Here is a 25,623-nt window from a genome sequence, read left to right as displayed (position 1 = left end):
TAAATTCCGCTGTGTTGTGCCTCTGTGCACTCTGCTATAATGAAAAAGGGTTTCTCTTACCAGAGAGAATTCCCAACACAAAATAGTGAATTCAGCTAATTTAAGTGGCAAGGCAAGAGGAGGTAGAAGAAAAGGAATAAGAGAAAGAGCAGAGAGGAGGTGGTGAAAGGAGAAAGAAGGTGGTGTGAGATGGGCGCAAGGCTATGTGTGTGTGGCTCCCCAGAGGGGCATCAGAATCTAATCCGGCCCACCACTGGATTTGAGTTTGAGACCCCCAGGCATAGTGCATTTGCAAGAGAGATAAAATCCAAGTCCCAATATTTTCATATATTGGGGGCGGGGGATCTTATGGGGAAAAGAATCCTGTTGCCTGTTGAAATTACCTCCTGTAATTTCCTGCTGGATCTGCCCTTGGCCCGTCCCCCTGTATGTCCAGATATGAGAAGCAAGAGCTTGCAAGTAATGAGCTACTGGAATGGAACTCTTGAGGTCTGGGATGACAGCCAGAGAATGCCATGTTTAATTTGAACATGGGAGACCTAGACTAAAATTAATTTTTGCTGGAACAAGTTTTAAAAATACCACTCAAATGACCAGTCATGAATCCTGTAATCAATACAGACACTTCAAAAGACTGAATTATGAGTGAAATAAAAATATAGTTATAAAATGAAATACCCATAGAGCTACAAAATCTGAATACACCCTCAAAAGTCAGATTTCTTTTCCAGATTTTGTGATCTTGAAATTCAGGCTTAATGTAACCTGGATATCAAAACATATTTGACCTGGATATCAAAACATATTTATATTTACCCACAGTCAAGAAATCACTACCATTTATCATAGAATAGAAAGAAGTGAGGCATCAGCCAGCAGGTTTATTTCAGAGTGTAAAATATATTTATTCTGATTTCTTTTACTTAAAAGACTTCTATCGTGCCTATTTATAAAAAAAATACACAAGACAGCTTACAGTAAAATATGAAATGAAATGAAATGAAAAATAAATAACAGAGACTGAAACAAGAATAAAACAGCAGCGAAAATACAACCAACAGATCGTAAAGGAGCATAACAGCCATGCTATTAAATTGAAAGTTTCAGAAAATAGGATGATTTTAACTTGGGGTGCCTCTGAAGACCACCAGGAAACTGAAGTTAGTTCAAAAGAGAGCTACTAGATTACTAACAGGGACCAGGCTCTGGAAAGATATCTCGCCATGTTCAATGAATTTTAATGGCTCCTAGTCTGTTTCCAAGTACAGTTCAAAGTGCTGATGCTGATCTTTAAAGCCCCCTCATGACGATTTTTCCAGAGAAAACGCGATTTTTTTTTAAATTACAGAGGTTCTCAAATTTGTTTCATGAGGCAGGTTTTAATCAGTGGTGTAACTACATTGGTGGTGGCCTGTGTCCAAATTTTTGGGAGGACCGCTGTCACTGCTACTGCAGTTCCCCGCCCACCAGCTGGCCTCCACTCACCCACTTGTCACCAGCACCTCAGCTCCCGCCCCCCATTCACTCTGTTATTCGCCACTTGTCTCTGCAGCCTGGGCACGGTATAATGACATCACTGCCTGGTATGAACAGACGCTGGGTGCTGATGTCATGTCATGACTCATTAAACCGAATCTGAGACCAGTGGAGGCTGGCAGCAAATGACAGGGCAGGTGGGGGACCAGAAGCAGTGAATGGGGGGGGGGAGGCTGAGGTTGCAAATGGGGGGGTGAGGTGGTGGATGGTGGGGTGCGGGGGGGCTGAGGCAGTGAATGGTGGGGCCTGCCTCAGCTCCCCCCAATGGGGGGCCTGGCAGCTCGTATGCACTGAACACAGCTGCTCAATGGTAGATCCACCCCTGGTTTCAAATACATTTGTCACCCCCCCCAAAAAAATATTACAAACTTTTTTGTTTGTGACAGGATATCCTGCCTCTAACAGCCCTACATCCTTGCCAAACAGAAATTCAGTAAGCACGATTACCAGGAGAGTCTGCTGCGAAAAGCATCACCTCAGTTTGTGCTTCTTCTCGTACATCTCTTTAAGGACACAGATACAGGGCCAGTAAACGAATTGGCAAGCATACCACTACAGGAAAAAACTGGAACCCATTTGGTATTTCAATGTGTTTTTTGGTATCTTTCCTTCTTGACTGTGAATTAAATATACTAGCTTGTGCATGTCCAAGATGCCCTACAATGCTCTCAGCTAATCTGTATGAGTCAGTAGATATATAATCTTTATGTTCTTTGCCAGAATTATACTTGCTGTTGTTAATACATTGCTGATTAAGTCCCTGTCTTGTGGTTTCACTGAGTCTTTTAAAAGACCAAACAGTAAGACTGCAGAGTCAATAACAGATTAGGTCATATCACTTCATGCAACATTTTAAGGATCACTCTCCTATCAATACACAGGTTTCTAAAGTGGATGACACTGTCTTAATACTCTGCTTGCCTCTGTTTAAGAGATATGCTCCTTATTTCCTGGTACCTGACCCTGATCATTCACTCTGCTTATTTTGCCTCTATTTCCCCCCACTTTCAGGCATGTTAAAATTGGGTGTCTTTGTTGCGAGGGTAGTTCTTCAGGGCTTATAGGAACATAGGAAGCTGCTTTATATTGAGTCAGATCATTGGTCATCTAGCTCAGTGTTTCTCAACCGCCGGTCCATGAGGAATTAATCCCCCCACCAAACAATTTCGAGCCGATGAGGGCCACCACTGCTGGGAGCTCTCCGGAGCTCATTTCTAGGCAGGCAGCCCTCACTGCTGGGATAACGTTCATTTCGAGGAAGCTTAATGAGTGTTATCCCAGCAGCGAGGACTGCCTGCCTAGAAATGAGCTCTGGAGAGCTTCCAATGACGAAGCATTTGAAATTCTTTTGGGGGGGTGCCTGGAGGTGGGAGCGAGGGGGGGCAACCCCTTTACTAGCTGCTGGTCCTGGAAACTGTGGACAAAGGATGTACCGGTCCATGACTCCAAAAACGTTGATCTAGCTCAGTATGGTCTGCATTTTCTAGTGGCTCTCCAAGTTTTCAGGCAAGGGTCAAGAGTCTTTCCCAGCCCTACCTGGAGATGCCAGGGATTTGACCTAGAACCTTCTGCATGCAAAGCAGGTGCTTTACTACTGAGCTACAGCCCCATTCCCAGAGTCTCTAGCAGTTAATCCTTGGTAGCCACCTAACAGCACAGCGGGGAAATGACTTGACTAGCAAGCCAGAGGTTGCTGGTTCGAATCCCTGCTGGTATGATTCCCAGACTGAAACATCTATATCTGGCAGCAGCAATATAAGAAATGACATCATCTCACACTGCGCAGGAGATGGCAATGGTAAATTCCTCCTGTATTCTACCAAAGACAACCACAGGGTTCTGTGGGTGCCAGGAGTCAACTTGACGGCACACTTTACCAAACAATATGCTATGTTAAATGCATAGTTTGGACCAGTGTGCTTGTTCTCTACCCCCTCCCCCAATTAAATAGCAGCTGTTGCGGGGAGGTGACCTGGGAAAGAGGGGATGCTTTAAACGTCCCCCTCTGCCACAGTCCCAATCTAGATCGGGCCTCTGTGGCTGCACCTTGCTCTGGGAGGCAAGTTCCAATTGGAGAGGCAGTCTGGATGAGGCTGTTGCTCAGTGGAAGTTCACATGCTTTGCATGCAGAAGGTCCCAGATTCCGTATAAGGGAAGTGTTTCACGTCTAGGCTTTTCCATTATCTAATACAGAGAAAGTGACTGATGCTCCAAAAGGAGCTCATAAAGCCAAGTAAGGTATAGTTTTTGCAAAAATAAAAAGTCAGGATCAGGTGACACATCCCTTTTTATTGTCACAACAACCCTGTGAGGTGGGTTCAGCTGAGAGAGACAGTGATTGACCTAAGACCACCCAGTGAGCTTCATGGCTAATCAAAAATTTGGACTCGTGTTTCCCTAGTCCATTTTAGCCAGTAGATCACACTGGCTGACATCCTGCACAAATGTAAACATTCTACCACGTGGGTAACTTTGCGTAGTATGTCAGCCACTGGCTTTTGATCTCTGTAAAATAGCATTGAATGAAATGCTTACAGCCATGATGCATAATACAGAAGGACCTCGTTAATCACAGGTCCAGCATCTGTGGTTTCGCATATCCGCGGTCAGGTAATTGGCACCTGACCTCGGAATTCGCTAGAAATAAAATGGCAAAAAGAGGGCTAAACCCACATATCCACTGATCAGGAGCTCATTTCCAGTCACTATTTTGAGATTGGGAGCCATTTTATGGCTCATTTCCCAAAAAATACGGCAAAAAAACCCTGTGATTTTTGGCCAATTTTTGAATGATTCTTTGCTCGGCGGGGAGATTGCTGGACTTCTGGGGACCCACGGAGCATGGTAGGGCACTTTATTTGGCTTTTTACCATGGTCTTTAACCATTTTTGGACCATTTCCCTTCCCTTAGGAACCCAACCCCCAGATTTCCATTGCCCCAATGACTTGGTATTCGCAGTTTCAGTACCCACACTTCTAGCTGAGAATGGAACCCTGAGGTTTTCCTGTAGTAGAATATTGGAGGCAATTGAGGGGTGCCTAATTTGCATCCATCTAATTCTGTGTGGTTGTATGACCCACAACCCTCCCCACTAGTAAGCTACCAGTCAAGTTTAGTGGGTTGCATGCAGCTTGGCAGTTCGCAAATTGTACAGATCTGGTATTGTCAAAGTCCTGGATTCTTCCTGAGGCCGGGGATATGACCCTGGCTCTTTAAAACCCCAGTCCCTGCCTTTTAGACTGAGTGATGTGTTTTCTAGTGAGAAGAACCTGACAGATTGTACCCTTGCTTGCCACCCTTCTTCACACTCTGTCTCCATAGCCCCCTGCCCTGACTTCAACCGGGCTGCTTGCCTCTGGCCCATCTGCTCATTAACTGCAGCCTGACCTCTTGGCCTGCCTTGCACAACACCATTTGCCTTTGCTCCCACATGACTAGGGGTTTGCTCCCTCCTGATGTCGGAGCTCTGACCCTCTTACCGCTTGCAATACCAGTGAACCTGACATCAGATCAGACTGAGCGGCGGTCAACAGCTGGTCAGCAGCAATAGCCACAACCTCGGGTGTTGCTATTGATTTAGATCAGGGATTCTCAAACTTGGGTCCTCAGGTGTTATTGGACTTCAACTCCCATAATCCCCAGCCTCAGTGGCCTTTGCTTGAGGATTATGGTAGTTGAAGTCCAATAACACCTGAGGACCCAAGTTTGAGAATCACTGATTTAGATCAACAAAAACATGGCACAGTTCTTAAACTGGGAAGTTCTGGAGTGTGATCTGACTAGTCTGTGTAACCAGATCAATACATTGCTTTTATTCTATTTTATTACGGAACATAGGAAGCTGTCTTCTACCAAGTCAGACCATTGGTCCATCTAGCTCAGGATTGTCTACACAGACTGGCAGTGGCTTCTCCAGGGTTGCTGGCAGGAGTCTCTCTCAGCCCTATCTTGGAGATTCCAGGGAGGGAACTTGGAACCTTCTGCTCTTCCCAGAGTGGCTCCATACCCTGAGAATATGTTCCTGTGCTCACACATGCAGTCTCCCATTCAAATACAAAGCAGGGTAGACCCGGCTTAGCAAAGGAGACAATTTATGCTTGCTACCACAAGACAAGCTCTCCTCCAGAGAGGAGACCAGTATCTCCTCCTAAGTGATGAGCATGTCATATTTCATTTCATTATATGTTTTAAAGTGACAAGTATGTTCTAAGCTTGGAGCTGGTTGCTGAAAATCAGTGCTCTAGTTTCTGTGCTAGCAATGAGCATTCATTCCACATAGACACTCAACACATTCCAAAATCACTGAAACAGGAAGCATGAGCAAACTGTGCCTCCTGCTTTCATCCTTTTTCTGTAACATTAAGAAATCAAACTTGTGCATCTCACCTGTAAGAAGGTCAACACATGGGTAGCCTCTCCTAGTGCATACATCATTGTTCTTATGTTCTTATCATTGCATAAAGAGCAGAAGCAATCTAAACATATTTACTTGGAAGTATGTCCCAGGGAATTCAATGAGACAGTAAAGGTAAAGGTAAAGTTGTGCCATCAAGTCAATGTTGACTCCTGGCGACCACAGAACCATGTGGTTTTCTTTGGTAGGAGGGGTTTACCATTACCTTCTCCCACACAGTATGTGATGATGCCTTTCAGCATCTTCCTATATCGCTGCTGTCCAATATAGCTGACAGTAGGTGAAGACACACCAAAAAAGCTATAAAAAGAGAGCAGGTTCTTCAGCTCTGGAATGGGCCCAGTTTGCTCCTGGCTTCACAACTTAATTGCCAGACGTGGAACATAGGAACATAAGAAGCAGCCATATACTGAGTCAGACCATTGGTCTATCTATATCTGTATTGTCTACACAGACTGGCAGTGGCTTCTCCAAGGCTGCAGGCAGGAGTCTCTCTCAGCCCTATCTTGGAGATGCCAGGGAGTGATCTTGGAACCTTCCCCATGCAAACATGCAGATGCTCTTCCCAGAGCGGTTCCATCCAATAAGGGGAATATCTTACAGTGCTCATACATGTAATATCCCATTTATATACAACCAGGGCAGACCCTGCTTGGTAAAGGGGACAAGTCATGCTTGCTACCAGAAGACCAGCTCTTATGCATACCAGCAAATCAAACACTTGCTCGCCTTTCAGTCTTGCCCCACCCGTCCTGTTTCAGATGTGCTGCGGCTCTTTTTTGTTTTTAAGGTGATCCATGCATTTTTCTGTTTATCTGTAGCATTACCAATAAAATAGGAAATTTTTTTAAAAAGTGCAAAACTGCTCTGGAGATCGGAAAGCTGAAGGTTTCTTGCTGACCTTACGGGCACCAGTCAATCAGTACTGTGCACAGAGCTTCTGCTGAAAATTTGGGGAACCACTTTTTGTTTGTTTTCACAACTGGATACTGAAGGGGAAAGGTAAATTCAGACTGGGCCCAATGAACTGCCTTCAAGTTGATCCCACAGCTCTGTAAATGTTGTGTCTGATTTCACCCTGACTTCCCGTTAAGCATGCTTAGAATTAGAGCATCAGCTGCTTTCTGGAGAACTCAGCAAAGAGCAGCACCACAATCAGCTAATCCGAGGTCTCAAATTCTGCTTGCAATACTTCCTTGCCCTGTTAATATTTGCTGAATGCAGCAATGGGTGGAGGTGGGACAAGCACTTTCAGATGCACAGAGCTTGAGCAAATGTGAATGCTGTGGAGCTGTCAAGGCTCCCTCACCCTTTGGGGGTGTGTGTTATTTTAAGGCCATCCTTAGAGCTTTTGCTTGCCTGGATTACAGGATCTGTGACACCAACTGGAAGGGAAAAAAAATTGAAATATCCCTCCTAAGCCTTTGAAGTCTCTGAGCCTGATAGTTCTGAAATCAAAGGCTTTAGAATTAGAAAAGAAAATACAGGGGTGAAGGGGAGAAGTCATAATGAAAATATTAACCTAGAGAAGACTGCTCCCATGTTCAACAGCTCTTATTTATTTATTTTATTTATTTTATTTATTCAATTTTTAAACCGCCCTTCCGAAATGGCTCTTGTGTCAAAGTGAAAAATGAGACGGCAAAGTAAAACTGCATTTGTAAAACTTCTCTTTGGGAAGCAGTTAGAACCTTGCCCCTCCTGTTCCATCATATATAATGTGCCTCCTCCAGGCCCACTTCACATATTAGGGAGGAGCTCTAGCTCAAGGGCACTAAAAGGGTGTTATTATGGGTGCACTCATGAAGGAGGAGAGCTGGTCCTGCTGTAGCACGCATGACTTGTTCCCTTTGCTAAGCAGGGTCTACCTTGGTTTGCATTTGTATGGGCAACTACATGTGAGAACCTTAAAATAGGGCAGGACTACACAACTTCACCCTCCTGCAATGTTGGACTAGAACTCCCATAATTCCTGATTATTTGGCTATTGTGATTGGGGATGATGGGAGTTGTATTCCCAAAACAGCTGGAGGATCCAAGTTGTGCAGCCCTGCCTTAGGGAATGGGCCATGGCTCAGTGGAAGAGCATATTTATACTTGCAAGCAGAAGGTTTCAGGTTCACTCCCTGGCATCTCCAGGTAGGACTGAGCAAGACTCCTGCCTGAAACCTCGCCGAACTGTTGCTAGTCAATGTACAGTGGTCCCTTGACTTACGAAGTTAATCCGTTCCGAATGCACATTTGTAGGTCAAAAAGTTCGTAAGTCGAAAAGCGGTTTCCCATAGGAATGCATTGGAAACGGATTAATTCGTTCCGGAGCCTAGGAAAAAGACCCAGACACCCAGTTTTATGTGCAAAACTCTTTATCAAGTGCACTTTAAAGGCATGCAAAATGCAAACTCCGCAAACTCTGCAAACTCCTGCGGAGCATTGCTCGCCATGGGGCAACGACCACATTATCAAAATTCGTAAGTCGAGGAAACCGCATCTAAAATTCGTAAGTCGAGGAAACCGCATCTAAAACTGCCAACGGTTTTCCGTTCGGATGTCGAAAAATTCATAAGCGTGCGGCCACTTTTTCCTTTCGTAAGTCGAAAAATTCGGTTGTCGAGTAGTTCGTAAGTCGAGGGACCACTGTAGACAATATTGAGCTAGATGGATTCAGTATAAGGCAGCCTCCTAAGGGTGTTCTTCCTATGGGTAGAGCACCCAGAATGCCCCTGGTTCAGTCTCTGATATCTCCAGTTTCAATCCTCCCAAAGGTTTCAGGACAATGCTAATGGCACTTTTCTTTTCAAACATTTCACTTCTTGTGTGTTGTTATAAGAGAGAATGAAAAAAGAATATGACCTTTCCTTCGAATGAGTTTTTATTAAATTGCAAGCTGTCTTGCTCTCTCTCTGCCTTCAGCATCACAGGAAGCCATATGCACATTCATTTAAATTTAATCAATTAATTGATCGGTTGAAAAGGCAAATTGTTAATTGACCAACAATTACTTAATCCACTGAAAGCTTTATGAAAAAGCTTCCTTTCACGTCTGCACCACAAGCCAATATTTGGTACGTTGACTCAGAAGTGAGCCTCACTGTGTCCAATGGGGCTTATACTCTCAGGTATATGTACACAGGATAAGATTGAAGCCTTAGCTCCTCATCGATCTGCATATGTAGGTGAACATAGACTCTAGCTTGGGAGAGGCCACACTAGAACCCATTTGTCATTGGTTCAGAACGTCCAGTGTTACCTCCTGTGAAGTTCTTCTCCATATAATCAATGATCTGATCGTAGTCACTGATGATGTTGTCTCCATGGATGATCACAGGTACCTCTTCCCCAAGATTGAGCCGCATAAACCAGGGCTCTTTGTGCTCAGTGAGTGGCATGCTAACATCCCGCTCCTCACATGGTAACCCCTTTTCTGCAATGACCAGGCGGACCTGGAAGGAGAAATGAAAGCAGAGATGACTCAGTGCTGCTCAGTAGGCTTTGAAATACAGGGCAAGATCCAGACTAAGGGCTCTTCTAGATAAATAAACAGCAATAAACAGCACTGTGAAATAAGCTTGCGAGTCAGTTGAAGGCAAGAGCTTCAGACTGCAGGATCTTTCACAATTTCCACAGCGCCACCTGCTGGCCAGCTCTTGAAAATGAGAGCTTCACACACAGCTCTCACAGACTCCTGTTCTTTTCTCCAGAGCAATCTCACATGCAGGTCATACCGCCAGCAGGACTCTCCATGAGCACAGTACCACCTGCTAGCCAGCTCTTGCTTTCAGTGATTAACCTTCACTTTTCCCTATTTATCAGAAAAGTAGTATGAAAAGTGGTGGGTTAATCATAGAAAAGAAGAGCTGGCCAGCCGTTGTAACTGTGGAAATTACAAGTCCTTGCTGACTGTGTGACTGCCTGTGAGATTGCTCTAGACACAGGTGTGAGAGTATGAGGATGCTGAGTAAGCTTTCAACTAATTATTAATTAATTAATTATATTTCTGTACTGCCATTTGTCTGCACTGGGAGGTTCACAACAAACAAAACAGAGACATAATCAAAACCAGCAAAATGATCAGAAACTAAGACAACATGAAACAGTTTAAAACAACGTAACATAACTTTGCAAGCGCTTTTCAAAGTGCTGTTTATTGTCGTCTGGAAGAGTCTTAAGTTAGTCATCATAACTAAGTACGATTGAAACGAATGGACCTCAAGTTAGTCATGACAAACTTGTCTCCATTATTTCAGTGGTGCTTTGTGCTCAGGCACTATACAGTGTTGGTCTACAAACACTTATCTCAGTGACTGCTTTGCACATTACTAGACCTTCCAGGCATTCACAAATAAGTAGTAAATGACAATGTGATGTAGGCAATTAACATATGTCAAAGAAACACCTCCTACTGTTCCAGTGCTGAGAATCCTGAGAATCCTCTAGTCCAGTGCTTTTCAAAGTACCCAATACTGGATCACGGAACATTAGGCACTAAGTCCCTTGCAAATTAAATTTTCTATGACCCATAACATTAGATAAGTGAAATTCAACCTGATCATATCTTACATCGTGTTCAAACCATTTTATGTCTTTGTCTAATATGTCAGTTAAATGCTAAGTAGTTTCAATAGCATGCTTTGTCCTACTGTGATTTTATGAAAACTCTTATGAGAATTAATTATTCTTTTGGGTTTCAGGGTGAGTGATTGCTTTCAACTGGGTTATGAGAAAAGATGTTTGGAAACCACTGCTCTAGTCCATATGGCCGTCCATATAAAGATCCTATTATGTATTGCTATAGCATGTTATATGAATAAAATATTTTCTACATTTAAAGTAAAAAAAATTTTTATTTTATGTGTAAAAAAATTCTTAACTCATTTGTACCCCAATCATTTTGTAATACAGCTGCTTTTTATAATGTATATTTTATTTTTATGTTTATTATTTATTTATATATTTATGTTGATATCTATTTTTAAAATTCTTTTTAATGATGCTTCTTATTTAGAAAGAGTTTTGCAATCTTTATTGGCAACTTTGTAATGTAAGTCACTGGCCTCCTTCGGATATAATGCCAGACCAGAGGCAAACATGCCAGAAGTTTGAGTTTGTGGTCGATTCAAGTTTGTGGTCATCCAAATCTATGAAACGGTGGTTTTGTCACCCAAATGTGGGTTGGTTTTTGACCCCAAACCTGAATTTGAACCTTTGGTTTGTAGTGAGTTTCTCTGCTGAAACCTCTAGTTCCAAAAGGCCATTATTTGGTCCAAATCCCACCACGGCTGTAACCTGGGTTTTATGCTGTGGCTCCTCCTGAAACCATAGAGAGGGCAGCTCAGAGCATCCCAGAAATGCATCAGGCTTAATGCCAGCTGTACTTCTCACTGGCCACCCCTCTGAGCTGTTGCCACACCCTCCATCATGTCTGCATTCTTCCTGCCATTGACTGGGAACAGGAATGCCACGTCCAGGGGTGTAGCAAGGTTGGAGTGGGCCCAGAGACAAGATTTTAAAATGCCCACCCTGCACTGAAGCTCAGCTCATGAAGTAAAGAAATCTTAAATGAGGCTGCATAGTGGTAACAAAAAGCATAGTAAAATTTATAAACTATGTGCCACAATAGAACATCATCCTAAATTATTTTTTTAAAGGTTTTGTAAATCGTGGACGATGCAAGTCATTTAATGGAACTAGAGAAAGACATGCTGTTCTGGTAGCTCCAGGTCTTAACACTCACATCAATTTCAAAGTATGAATACAACTGAAGGAAGCCCGGGCAGGTGCACAGCCGGGGGAGTCAGTCATGTGACTTGCCTCTGGGGGGCCCCCCAAGGCAGTGGGCACCCAGACAACTGTCTCCCCTTGCCCTATTATAGTTACACCCCTGGCCACATCCCTAGCATTCATCCATTTAAAACAGGGCTGCTCATCCTTGGCCCTCTTGCAGATGTTGGCCTATAACTCCCATAATCCCTGGTGATTGGCTGCTGTGTCTGGGAATTATGGGAGTTGTAGTGCAAAAACAGCTGGGGGGCCAAAGTTGAGCAGGCCTGATTTAAAGGGAGAGAACCACATTGGAGAAAGCCTGCTTTCCCCTGTGCCTTATGGGAACTCCTTGTCCATCTGAACAAAAAGAATGGGATAACAAGATGGGCATAGCAAGAAAGGGCTCAAGCAATGCAGGACTGCAGAGCAGAGATATGTGCACAAATACATGACACCCTGGTAACACCAGAAACTGAGCAACTTGGTTACTTCCCTGCAAAGGGCACCCATGCCAGGGGAGTGATACCATGTTGCTTGGCAGAAACACCAATGTGCCAACCCCATGCATAAACCCACAGAAACCCTGGCCATGGAAACCTTCTTGTTGTCCAGTCACATAAAGAAAAAGACAACACATAGCCCCACAAATCCAGTGTCTGTCTCTGTCCATTTGATTGGATTTCTTGAGAAGCCTGCAAGGCACACCTTGATGCATTGCCCGGCATGCAGGACCTTTACTTGGAATTACCATACAAAATGTTTTGACAGCTTCCATCTGGGGAAGGGGAGGGGGCACATGCACAAGGAACTCATTCATGAATAACAAACCTGATCTAGTGCGGCTGCCCATCAATGCACCCTTTCAAAGGTGTTGGGTATGCTGTCTGGTTGGGCAGCAGGGCATTGATTCCCCTTGATGCTTGGACAGTGTTTGTATTTTTAAGTTTGCCAAGGATGCTGCTGCTCCCTCCAAGTGTATAGAGGGGTGCCCTCAACTCTGCACATATAGATGTGTATATCCAAATGTTCAGCCTTGCCCGCCCCCCGCCCCCCCGCCACTGCCTTGGCTTGGAGGTACTCCAGAGTGCTGTGGTACCATGTGCACTGGCAAAGGAAAGTCCATCATCAGTGGGATAACCCAACGTTTGGGTGAAAAGATAGCCCCTAGATTTTTTTTAAAGTCGCTCTGTTCTACTTTTTGTACCAGTTTGTAGGGCCTATCCCCTTCCCCTGAGTTACACGCATGTAAAGAAAGGTAAAGTGTGCCATCAAGTCAATTTCGACTCCTGGTGCCCACAGAGCCCTGTGGTTTTCTTTTGGCAGAATACAGAGGGGGTTTATTATTGCTTCCTCCCACACAGTGTGAGATGATGCCTCTCAGTATCTTCCTATATCGCTGGTTCCCAATATAGGTGTTTCCCATAGTCTGGGAAACATACCAGCAGGGATTCAAACTGGCAAACTTCTGCTTGTTAGTCAAGCATTTCCCCGCTGCACCACTGTCGTCTCAGCCTTAACTCATGAGTGGAACCATCCAGTGGGAAACAGGGAACAAACTCGAGAGCCCACTGTGACAAAAACACTTGCAACAGATGCACACTCCCTAGGACATGAGAGTGCCTGGCCATGGAGATGCACATGTGGGATGGAGGGCTGTTGCTACCCAGAATGGTTGCTAGTTCCATGCAAGCCCTGGGGAAGGCTACCCCTGCAACACATTTCCATGTCCCAGCAGTGGCCGCAAAGCAGAGTCCACCCCCACCCCCCCCGACAGTGTGTTCTCCCACCACACATATCCATGTGGTTTTTTTCCTTACACGGCTACCTGACTTGCCAGAGATCACTCAACTCTGCTAGTACCCTGCCCCAGGATACCCTGTAGCGGCCTACTTACATATGCCACAACAACGCCCCAGCCCAGCCCTTCTGGCTGTAGCCATCATATCCATCGCTGTACTTCCCCAACTCTGACTACCCGAAACCACTTGGATACTTGGAGCAAACCAGACTGCTTGGAAATCTGGAAGGATTGAGTAGCGAGGGTATGGTATGGCGTATGGGTTCAATTATTAACCAGAGATAGCAGGAGCCTCACATCAGTGTGGGGGCACCATAGTTGGATGGCCTACCTCATGAGAGTGCAGTCCAACAGAGACCCAAAGCACTTGGTGCCTCTGTTTTTGCCAGTGGACTGGCCCTCTCATGAGAGGACTAATCCTTGGCCAGCAAGCCAACATGGGGGCAAGATTGTGTTTGTTTGTTTGTTTGATTGATTGATTGTCATATTTATATACCACCTGATATATGCAGCTCTAGGCGGTGTACACAATCCAAATTAAAATGTTTTTTTAAAACCACTTGTACAGAACAAAAACAATTAAAAACAATTCACAGAGTGAAACTAATAAAATAATTTCACAGGATAAAAACAATTACACAGTTTGAAATTAATTTTAATTACAAGCCTGAGAAAACAGGTGTGTCTTAAGGATCTTTTAAAAAGCAATCAGAGATGAAGAAGCTCTTTATTTTGACAGGAAGCGCATTCCAAAGCTCTAGTGCAGCCACAGAGAAGGCCCATCCCCGAGTAGCCTCCAAATGAGCCAGTGGCAACTGTAACCAGGCATCATCTCAGATGATCTTAATAGGCAGCAGGGTTCATGACAAAGAAGGCAGTCTTTTAAATACCCTGGACCTAAACCATTCAGGGCTGTAAACCGCCCAGTGACACAAGTTTTGGGTGGTAAAGAAATATTTTAAATAAAATAATAATAATAAATAATGACAAGCACGTTGTATTTTGCTTGGAAATATATCAGCAGCCAGTCCAATTCTTTCAGAATTGGTATTACATGGGTTGTCCCAGAGACCAACCTGGCTGCCACATTCTGTACCAGTTATAGTTTCCAAACTATGTACAAAGGTAGCCCCACATAGAGTGCATTAACAGTAGTCAAGCCTGGATGTCACCAGCATATGCACCACTGTTTTAAGCTCATTTACCTCCAGAAATGGGTGTAGCTGACGTACCAGCCAAAGTTGATAAGCACACTTGGCCACAGCACACCTGGCCACAGCCTCAACCTGAGAAACCAGAGAGAGTTATGGATCCAGGAGCACTCCCAAGCTATGTACCTGATCTTTCAGAGGGAGTGTAACCCTATCCAGAACAGGCGGATCTAAGTCGGGTCTTGACCCCCCCACAATAAGTACCTCCGTCTTATTTGGATTTAACTTCAGTTTGTTATCCCCCATCCAGCCCATTACCACAAGGCAGGCATTTAGGGAAGTTATGCCATTTCCTGATGGCATTGATAGAGAAAAATAGATTTGGGTGTCATCAGCATATTGATAACATCCTACACAAAATCTCCTGATGCTCTCTCCCAGTTGTTTCATATAGATGTTAAAGAACATTGGAGACAGTATGGAGCCTTGTGGAACTCCATACAGTAACTCTCCCTTTGCAGAGCAACAGGCTCCAAATGACACCATCTGGAATCTACCTAATGGGTCCTTCATCCTTACAGAGGTGGGTTGTGGTTGCACGCCCTACCAGATGGTGGTCCGTCCATAACAATGGGAAAATTTCAGGAGTCCCCACCCATGGAACATCACCCTATCACAACAAAAGACCAAATTGAGTGTGTGACCAGCAACATGCGTTGTCCAGAGACCATCTGGGATAGGCCCATGGTCATCATGATTGCTATGAACTCCTGAGCTGCTCCTGACAACCCAGTCCCTTTGTGAACACTGAAGTCCCCCACCACCAACAATCTGGACAACTCCAGTGCCAAACCTGCAACCAGGTCCATCAGCTCAGTTAGGGACTCTGTTGAATGAAAGGTGATCTGCACACCAACATCAATATATCCTTGGCCCTAGACTTAGGTACAGACACTCGATATGGGCTAACGGAGATCCTGGTAAAGGAGACAATGTCCTTATAGGCCATGTCCATTGTGGCTGGGGATGATGGGAGTTGTAGTCCATCAACATCTGGGGGCCCAAGGTTAAGAAACCCTGTTATAGACCACAGCCATACCACCTCCCCGCACACATCCTTTCACCTGCTCCATCACAGAGTATCCTACTGGGAGAAGATGGGACCAGACTGGACCACTAGCCTCCCCTGGCCAGGTCTCCATAATGTATAGCAGGTCAGCTCCTGCATCCAAAATCATTTCATGGATTATCTCCAGTTTGTTTGGATCGACCTAGCATTACAAAATAACAAGATGAGGCTCTGTGGGAGATTGGCACTGCTCCCCAAAGTCAAAGAGCTGATAGACCAACTGAATATTCTGTTAAGTTTCTGATTTCTTATTCCAGCTCTTAGGTTTCTGAGTTCCCTTCCCCTGTAACAGCCTGCTGACCTACTAATGCCATATCTCCGTCAATTCCTCACCACCACTGGAATGGCCACCTCAGAGTCACCCCCCCCCATCACTCCATCTCTGGACAACCCAAGACACATACCTGTACCAGACTCAACCAATAATAAGGCAACAATACACCCCTATCTGCAGGTCCTGCCCCAGCCCTCAGTCCCACCATCAGAAATAACTGGGTACAGGTAAGATAAAAGGAGGGATATATAAAATTCATCAGACCTGCCTGGCATTTTTGCTAAAATAGGTGCAATAAAAGTGGAGTATGAATATCTCGATAGTAAATACAATACAACATAACATGTCCCACCATTTCAACCACACCCACTTCACAGGGACAAGTGAGCACAGTAAAATGAATGTTACAGTATCTTCCCTCAGGTACAGCTGATGGAAGGACATAAAAGCAGGCCTGTGTAAATGCCCTGTCCAGATGGCGCTGTAAAATTGTGCAATGGGGAAAAACATCATCTGGACAGAGACTAGGTAGGCAAAAAAGGCTTTCCATTTGCCAATGGAGTATTTCTCCATCTGGAAACACCTCTAGGCTGGAAACAAATAATTTTTTTAAGAGAGTTGAAAGTGGTTGAGTCAAAACTTTGCTTTTCAAGAGGAGTATTCCAGAGATGGGCAGAAGCAAGACAGAGCTATACCAGTGGGCCACAGGCCAATTTCCACTGGACATTTTAAGTGCTAATTGGCTGCTGGGATTCTTGCAAAGAATGCTGTAGTAGGTAAACCTTCATCTGATCCAGCAAAGAGCACCTTCCTTATGAGGCAAGGCTACAACACCTGGGGCTCCATGATAGAGGTCTATAAAATCATGCATGGTGTGGAGAAATTGGATAGAGAGAAATTCTTCTCCTTCTCACATAACACTAGAACCAGGGGTCATCCCATGAAATTGATTGCCAGGAAATTTAGAACCAGCAAACGGAAGTATTTTTTTCACACAGCACATACTCAACTTGTGGAATTCTCTGCCACAAGATGTGGTGACAGCCAACAACCTGGATGGCCTTAAGAGGGGTTTGGATAACTTCATGGAGGAGAGGGCTATCAATGGCTACTAGTTGGAGGGCTATAGGCCACCTCCAGCCTCAAAGGCAGGATGCCTCTGAGTACAAGTTGCAGGGGAGTAATAGCAGGAGATAGGGCATGCCCTCAACTCCTGCTGTAGGCTTCCCGTGGCATCTGGTAGGCCACTGTGTGAAACAGGATGCTGTACTAGATGGGCCTTGGGCCTGATCCAGCAGGGCTGTTCTTATGTTCTAAAGCAGGGATTCTCAATGTTTGGGTCCAATGTTTGGTGTAATTGGACTTCAACTCCCATAATTCCCAACCAAAGGCCACTGGGGCTGGGGAATATGAGAATTGAAGTCCAGTAACATCTGGGGACCCACACGTTGAGAAACCCTGTTCAAGAGTCCCAAAATTCTGGAATTCATTCCCTGTTGAGATACGAGCCTCCCCATTTCTGACAACTTTTTAAAAGTCCCTAAAGACTTATCTTTCCACCTAAGCTTTTTAATTTAACTGTGTCTTAAATGATTTTAAGGTTTTTCTTTCTGTGTTTTAAGTTGTTTTAACTTCTTGTAAACTGCCCATAGATGTAGGTTTGGGGCAGAATACAAATTGGAGAAATAATTAGATAAATAAATAAACTGGAGGGCCCCAGGCTGAGAAGGAACCACTGCTGTAACTGTTAAGAAATCCAGATTATGGCCTCTTACTTGGTAAATGCAAAACACATTAGTGGACCACAGAGCTACTAATTAAAAGGGGGCGGGAACTAGACTTGCAAGACTGAAGAAAGGCTTCTCCACCTCTCATGTGCACATACATTTCTTTTGTTCCACCTTCACCTCTGGTCAAACAGGCTTTGAAGAGTTTTGTAACAATGCAACAACCTGCAAAACTTGTTTACCAGAGGTAAAAGCAGGATAGGTTTACACACTCCTGGCAGTACTCCCCCTTTCAGACTTCTTCCATTTCTTAGAAGACTCTCATCTCTTTTCAGTCTGACTTTTCATCTCTGCCAACAATGGGCTATAGCCAAATCACTAATATCATTTGTGAAGACCACAAGAGATCATCAGACAACAAAGGTCAGAACTACAATTTAATGGCATTCACCTGGCAAGGTTCTACAGAATCTAGATTAATACATTTGCCCATTCTTTAAGAGAGCTACCATCTTTAACTTTGCTTCAGCTAGGGTTCCCAGGCCCAACTAGAAGTGTGAGCACTGTAAGATATTCCCCTCAGGGGATGGAGCCACTCTGGGAAGAGCAGAAAGTTTCAAGTTCCTTCCCTGGCTTCTCCAAGATAGGGCTGAGAGAGATTCCTGCCTGCAACCTTGGAGAAGCCCCTGACAGTCTGTGAAGACAATACTGAGCTAGATAGACCAATGATCTGACTCAGTATATGGCAACTTCCTATGTTTTTATGTTCCTATACCAAATAAGTGGAAATAGGGGGTGCTCTTCACACACACAAAAGTATCCAAAATGCTCAGTAGGAAGGGGAACGAGACAGAGGAAGATAAGATGCTCATGAGAGCAAAGTGTTCTGAGTGAACAAATGTTCCAGCTGCTCCCCAGAACCTCGGACACCACAACACTTGCAAAAAAAGTTGTTTGGTCCCCAAAATAGTCTCTATTCCTCCTAATGCAAAAGAAAAGAAAAGAAAAGAAAAGTCCTTTGGCCCCCAAATAGCCGCATATCCTCTATAAGAGTCTCTAGTTTGGCAACCCTCGCTTCAGCCTGTATTCCTACTTGGAATTATGTGTCTCTTCTATGACATACTTCTTCCTGCTGTCCATTTTACATTCACCTTTGGATAGCTTAATTAGTCTGCTTATCTCAGAGGTAAAGCACAGAATTACTTCATGCAGTGGAAGCCTAGAACAGGAAGGTAACAGCCAAGCCAGCCTTGTGAGGAAACTGATCAGAGGGCCGTATGCAGACTGGCTGCTCAACCTATGTGTCTGTAGCACAAAGAAGACACTTCACACATTATGGTAGTCCTTTCCTACAAGCGGATCAGATAGTAGCTACTAATACAAGAGGAGTGTCAGCAACGTTGTAGCTAACTATGTCAAACAGCTACTTCTCTCTCCTCCTTCAAACTCCTCCTTGAGAGCCATTTCTTAAAATACAGGTTCCCCCCCCCTGCCCCACCCACAGCTTAGCATCACCTTACCTTATCTGCTCTGCCACTGCCATCTATCTGTTCATGCTAGTCATGTAGATTCGGGGCTCTCAGGAATGTTTTTAACATTATGATTGTTACCTGCTTTTTTCAGGTGCCTTTTAATATCTGCTTTATTGGATGAGCAAATAGGAATGTGATAGACTACATCCTGCTCACTATTGTTAAAATGAGTTGATCATAATCACACATACCATTCAAACAAAAAAAGGAAAGAAACTAAGAACTGCTAACTGATCAAAGTAAAAATTATAGACCCCTTATGGAATTCAGTCATTGAGGTCATTCACATGACCGGGTGGGTGGGTGGGGGGCAGGCGGGGTTAAACTCAACTTTCCCCCCAGATGAGCGATCACATGTTTCCGGGAGCGCGGACCGTGCTCCCAGATGAGCAGTGCTGCGTGGCATAGCACGCAGCTCCAGAGGACAGGACAACATGTCCCAGCCTCTGGATATCCCACAATGCACTGCATGGCACACATGATGCATTAGGGGATTTCTCCAGGAGACAGGCACTCTAGGTGCCCATCTAGGTGTCTGCTGGGGCTGAACATAGCGTCAGCAAACATATGATCCTGGAGCCTGGGTTAAGGGCTCACTTGAGCCCTTAACCCCAGCTAAGAGCCGGGTTTAAAAGTGGGGCTGGGCGATCCTGCTTTGCCAGGATTGGGCCCAATCCTGGTGGTTCTCACATGCAGCCTAACCCAGGTCGGGCTTCCCTAGCCTGGGTTCGGGTGTGTGTGAGAACAGCCTCTTTGTCTGATACAGATAACAAACATTCACTTCAGAGAAGGAAGGGAAGAATGCAACCAAAAGGGGTCCCTTCTAGAAAGCTAGAATCTTTTCATTTACTATTAGAACATCAAGTGGCATTTTACCCACTCTAGGATTTATTTTTTGTTTGGGGTGTGTGTGTGTGTGTGTGTGTGTTTTCACCACTCTCCCTTCCAGATTCCAGGTGTATATTCTTGATCTCCCCCACCTTCTCCGCCTTGTCCATTAACAGAGACTAGATAGAGATTGCCTGCTCTTTTACTTTCAGCACAGCACCTGGCACTACATAAGTATGAAATGTTAGTTAAAACTTCAAGCAACGTCAAGTGGCTGTGGATGCCACTCTGCATTGGAAAACCTGTCTATGTTCAGGGTGGGGGGATCACGCGCTATAGCATTTTTCAGAATTGTAGCATTTTTTAAATGCAGCTGAAGAATTTAAAATTTGAGTGCTTTCCCAGTCTTACATGGAAAAAGCTAGACTAGAACATTGATCCCCTAACAAGATAGCTTTCCACGGACAGGAGGGGGTTTTTTTCTTCTTGTTGTGGGGGAACATTCAACGGTGCAGTCCCCACCGAAATCCCAATAGGGCTATATCACATGGTTTTTCTTAATATGTAGGTTGGCTGTGCATGCTGTAAGTGTAAGTTAATGGCTGCCTAAGAGAACTGCATTTTCTGCAGATGAGACGTGCTGCGAATTGTACTATAGAGAGCAAGGACTCTGTTGAGATCCTGACACGTTCTGCTTAAACGCCTTCATCACACCAAAGAAATCAACTCTGCAAGTTCTTTGTGTTGTTTTCATCCTGAAGTGTCCTGCTTTGCTACCTTTAGCTGGCAAAAGCAATGAATGTGGATAAAACCCTTAAGCTTCTGTCTGATTGGATTGATGGTTTCATCGCCAAATTAGCTAGCTTTTGGACTGTGAGTGAGAGGGTTTTTTTCTTTGGCTTAGCCAGACCATGATTCTTTTCCAGCAGGTGCTGGGATCTGCTGAGACAGGAAAGATGGAATATGCATTCCTTCTCCACCCACGCTGCTCAGTAGTTTTGTTGGGGGGATGGGGGAAGCACAGCTCAGCCGGCTTGGCAAGCTTACCTCTCTTGCTACCATCTGTGAGATTCAGAGATTCACCTTGTGAAAGAAACTAGCAGGAACAAGTCCTGATTGGACTTGTAGATAGTATGCAATCTTATGGTTCTTTCTAGTATGTACTGTCTCACTAGTGCAACACGGGACCTACAGTGCAGAGGGTTTGGGGTCTTTTTTTACCACGTAGAAGTCACTTCTGTGTAGGTTTTAGCACAATTGCCTCATTTAGATTATAACATGTGATGACATGCAAATTGTTGCATGCACACATGGGATAGAAGTGCCACTGGACAGCCATGAGACATATGCAAACTGTTTGATTCTCCTCCATCGATCATCACGTGTAACAACTGACAAGTTTGCATAAATCACTGCATGCAGATGTTCTGGGAAACCAGCTGAGGTTTCCCAGCACATTTATGCACATGCACACACCCCTCAATAACTACAGGTGATGATCTGCAGAGGAAAGTCATGCCATTTTGAACTTTGGGCATGAAGCAGCTTTAAAGCATAGTAATAAGAAATGGGACCTGCAAGAAAATGTTGCATCTTCCTAACCCGAAGGCCGTCCTCCAGGATGCTATAAACTCTGAATGGCTCAAGCAGACAGAGACCCTCCCCACCATGTTCTGGGGACCACCATGGTCCCTCCACACCATGTTCCTCCCCACCATGTTCTGCTGGGTTTTGTTTGTTTGTTTTGGCAACAGATACCTTCAACATTCTGTGTCTCTTGGGGCCCACTGAGAATGCTCAGTGCTCATCAAACCATTTTGTTCCAGACTGATAGACACTCTACCACTTGAAGTTGCTATGATATATAGATGATACTATATCATATCTTATGTATAAAGGAACACAACTGGTGCATTCCTGAAGGTACTGCTGGTGATATATTGCATCTCAGCTTCGGGGCGGGCCCTCACAAAATCAGAGTTGACAATTCCAAACTTCATAGAATCAGGGACAAATGAGGCACAGCTAAACAACAGACCAGCCAAGTTAAGAGTAATTCCTTTTCCCTAGGGAACGGGGAATTCTACTTCTTTGATAAAGTCTCAGAATCTCTCATGGGAAATTCCCAGCATCCTCACCAAACTACCTTTCCCAGGATTCTTTGAGGGAAGCTGTGACCGCAAGATTAAACACATGAGACACAGCCTAATGCTGGCAGTCCATTGGACTATTTAGCCCAGTACTCTGACTAGCAATGGTTAGAGTACTCCAAAGTCTGAAGCAAGCACCTTTCCTAGTTTTATTACATAACATTTAACTGGAGATTCCAGGAACTGAATTTGGCTGGGACCTTTTGCAAGAAAAAGTTCGCTCTACCACTGAATTGTGGTCTCTTTTCTCCAGTGGCATGGCTTTCCCTCATATAACTGATGATAAAAATTTAGTGCAAATATGTCCATAAATTCAGAATAGACTCCAGTAATTTCTTAATGTGAAGCAAATAATCCTGTACTTCCAGCATCCTTGGCAGAAGATTGCTTAGAATTTTGTTGTTTTATACTCTCCAGCAATGAAAATTCTACAGTCTCTCAATGCAGCAAGATTCCACCCAGCCTAATAGGTAGAGCTAGCTTTTCTTAATGCCCTAAGATTCATTTCACACCTCCAGATTCAATGCTGCAGCAAAAGCTGCATTTCAGTGCTGCTGATTTTTTAGAGCTCTCTAGGCACACAAGAGACATGCCAATTATGAGGGGTTGAACTAAAGGTAATGAGCCGAAAGTTATGAGCCTGCAAACAACTTGGGCTTAGCACTTGCTATACAACTCGGCATCAGTGGGTTCAGAACGACTCCATGAACCACCCAATCTGGCCACTTGGGTGATATAATCCTATGATCTCATAGCATTTCTTTTCCAGTAATCCACTCTTGTTATTTTCCCCTGAAAGTATAATTGCAGCAAATGGCATCTTTGGGGGGCAAATCAACTGCTTTGGGAGGTGGATTTTCTCTGGGGAAATGGTATGGGAGCAAAGGGTTAAACCTCCCCTCCATCCACATCATTGTTCTGAGCTGGTTCAAGCTCGCCTGCAGCTGCTATTTTAAAAGGACCCAAGAGATGAGAATGTGTTTGTCACCATGTCAAATTTGGCCCCAAGCTTCTGCGTATGGATTTAAAAGACCACATTTGTGTAAAGAGTTAAAATGGCACAAAATGTGTAGCAGGTGGCTAAGAAGCAACTCCTGAGCCGAAAAACTAATCATCACCTAATGTTCTTAGAATTACAGCTTGCTAAAAATGAAATAAAGTGTGTATTTAGAAAAAAGCCCCTAAACAAAATTAGCCACAAGAAATTAGCCGTTAATTTATATATGGGATTGCCAATTTAGATTATAGTTAAACATAAGGCAAAGAAACTAATTAAATGAAGGAGCCCCCATGTATATTTATTTGCCTCAATTACTGAGAGGCAGTAATAGCCCTGAAGAAATGATACTGAGATAACTGCTGTATCCAATAGGGATCTCTGTTTTATTCATGTCTAATCAATGAGCTGTGAAATATGCACTCAGAAATGGAAGCCAATGGCACTTCATGGAAAGCTTTATCCTAATTAGTTTATTCTAAAATATAGTCTTTCTCACCTCTTTGCACTTCTCCCCACCAATAGCACCCATGCAAATGGTGAGGTGCTTTCTCAACGAAAGCTCTGTTCAATTCCCTTTTAACAATACCAGCCACCAGAAGAAGATTGGCAGTAGATCCCGGAGAGGCAAATTTTATTTATCTATTTATCTATTTATCAGTTTTTATACCGCCTTTCTTAATGCATCTCAAGGTGGTCTATAAAAGTTAAAACACAATAAAATTCCCTAAAAGGTACATTTAAAAGCTAAAAATCAATTAAACATTAAAACTATAAAACACCAAGAAACAATCAAAAAGAAATAGAAGCAAGAAAGCTGAGAAATGTGGCAGCATCTAGGAGGTAAAAGCCTGAGTAAATAAAAAGGTCTTTAGTTTTGTTTTTTTAAAGCAGACACAGAGCGAATGTAAACTGGGAGAACATTCCAGAGTCTGGGGGCAACAACAGAGAGGGCCCTGTCCCATGTGCATGACAATTTAACATCTCTCATCATTGGTATATGGGGCAAAGGCACCTCTGATGACCTTGTTGGGTGGGCAGAAACCCTTGGAAGCAGGTGGTCCTTCAGGTATCCAGGGCCCAAACCGTTAAGGGCTTTAAAGGTAATAACCAGGACCTTGAATTGGATCCAGTAACAAATTGGCAACCAGTGCAGCTTTTAACGAATAGGTGTAATATGCTCTGAGTGAGCACTTCTAGAGAGAACCCTGGCAGCTGCATTCTTCACCAAATGAAAGTGCTCCATCAAACAACACATGTTTCCCTTATAGAATTCACTTACTGAATGCCTAAAGATGCAGTAGTGGACACTGGCTTACATGGCGTTAGAAGTCATAACAAAATAATGGAGGAAGATAGGTCTATTTCAGGAGTTTCCAACATTGGGACATCAGAGGTTGTTGGACTACAAATCCCAGCCATTGTCTCTGGGGATGCTGGGAGCTAGTCCAACAACATTTGGGGACCCAAGGTCTGGAACCACTGGCCTTTTGTTATTAAAGCACCTCCACTCCCATCTTGGATCTGAGTTTTCAATTTCAGCAAGTGAGACTGTCACATAGAAGCTTGTCCCTTGAAGCTGAGGAAGGCAGAAACGTCTCTTGCATTTTTCATTAAGAGAAATTGCCAGACTGGCAAGCAAAGCTCCTAGGACAAAGGGGAGTCTGAATGGACCCACCTGACCCCATCCTAACTCAATCAGAACAACGCCTTAGCCCTGTTCAGGCATTATCGAAAGTGGGGACACTCATGTAGAGCATCTCCATGGGTGTGCTTGTAAGCCCTGTCCCTTGCTGCACTCTGCAGCCCCCCACCCCACTGCCCATGCTTACAGTGTTTGTCTACAGAGATGAACATTATACTTGTGGAGAGAGTCTTCTCATCAGAAAACACAGGAACCTAGGAAGCAGCCTTATACCGAGTCAGGCCATTGGTTCATCCATCTCAGTATTGTCTACATACCGGGGCTGCTCAACTTTGGCCCTCCTGCAGATGTTGGCTTACAACCCGTAATCTTTGCCTATTGGTCACTATGTCTAGGGATTATGGCAGTTGTAGTCTAAAAACAGTGGGGTAGGGGGGAGGGCTTAGGTTGAGCAGGCCTGGTCTACACTGACTGGCAGCAGCTTCTCCAAGGTTTCAGAGAGGAGTCTCTCCCAGCCCTACTGTCATGGGCATGCTGGAAGACTCCGAGGATGAGCTGGAGGAGGGGATGGAGGTTACAGCAGAGGAGGGAGGGCAAGGACCAGAAGTTGCAAAGGAGAGTGGGTCCGATGCACGGGGAGTTAGAGCCAGGTGAGGCAGCTCTTGTGGAGGAGGCATGACC

At 44.4% G+C, this 25,623-nt stretch overlaps 1 protein-coding gene and 1 long non-coding RNA gene across 3 annotated transcripts in view; one reads left to right on the top strand and one right to left on the bottom strand.

The window, feature by feature from the left end:
- Positions 1 to 25,623, bottom strand: part of GDAP1L1 (ganglioside induced differentiation associated protein 1 like 1) — a 77,760-nt gene that overhangs the window by 37,776 nt on the left and 14,361 nt on the right. For both annotated transcript variants that reach the window (XM_053244661.1, XM_053244662.1), the window contains one exon: positions 9,199 to 9,391. In XM_053244661.1, the coding sequence (XP_053100636.1) occupies positions 9,199 to 9,391 (193 nt within the window). The remainder of the gene's footprint in view (positions 1 to 9,198; positions 9,392 to 25,623) is intronic.
- Positions 1,629 to 10,823, top strand: LOC128322764 (uncharacterized). The gene is made up of 3 exons (XR_008305952.1): positions 1,629 to 1,673; positions 1,923 to 2,115; positions 10,640 to 10,823. It is a non-coding gene; the product is annotated as an uncharacterized LOC128322764 (long non-coding RNA).

This window comes from Hemicordylus capensis, chromosome 4, assembly GCF_027244095.1.
Source record: "Hemicordylus capensis ecotype Gifberg chromosome 4, rHemCap1.1.pri, whole genome shotgun sequence".
NCBI classification, from domain to species: Eukaryota; Metazoa; Chordata; class Lepidosauria; order Squamata; family Cordylidae; genus Hemicordylus; species Hemicordylus capensis.
Note: the sequence above shows the minus strand (reverse complement) of the source record. Positions and strands in the feature narration are given on the sequence as shown.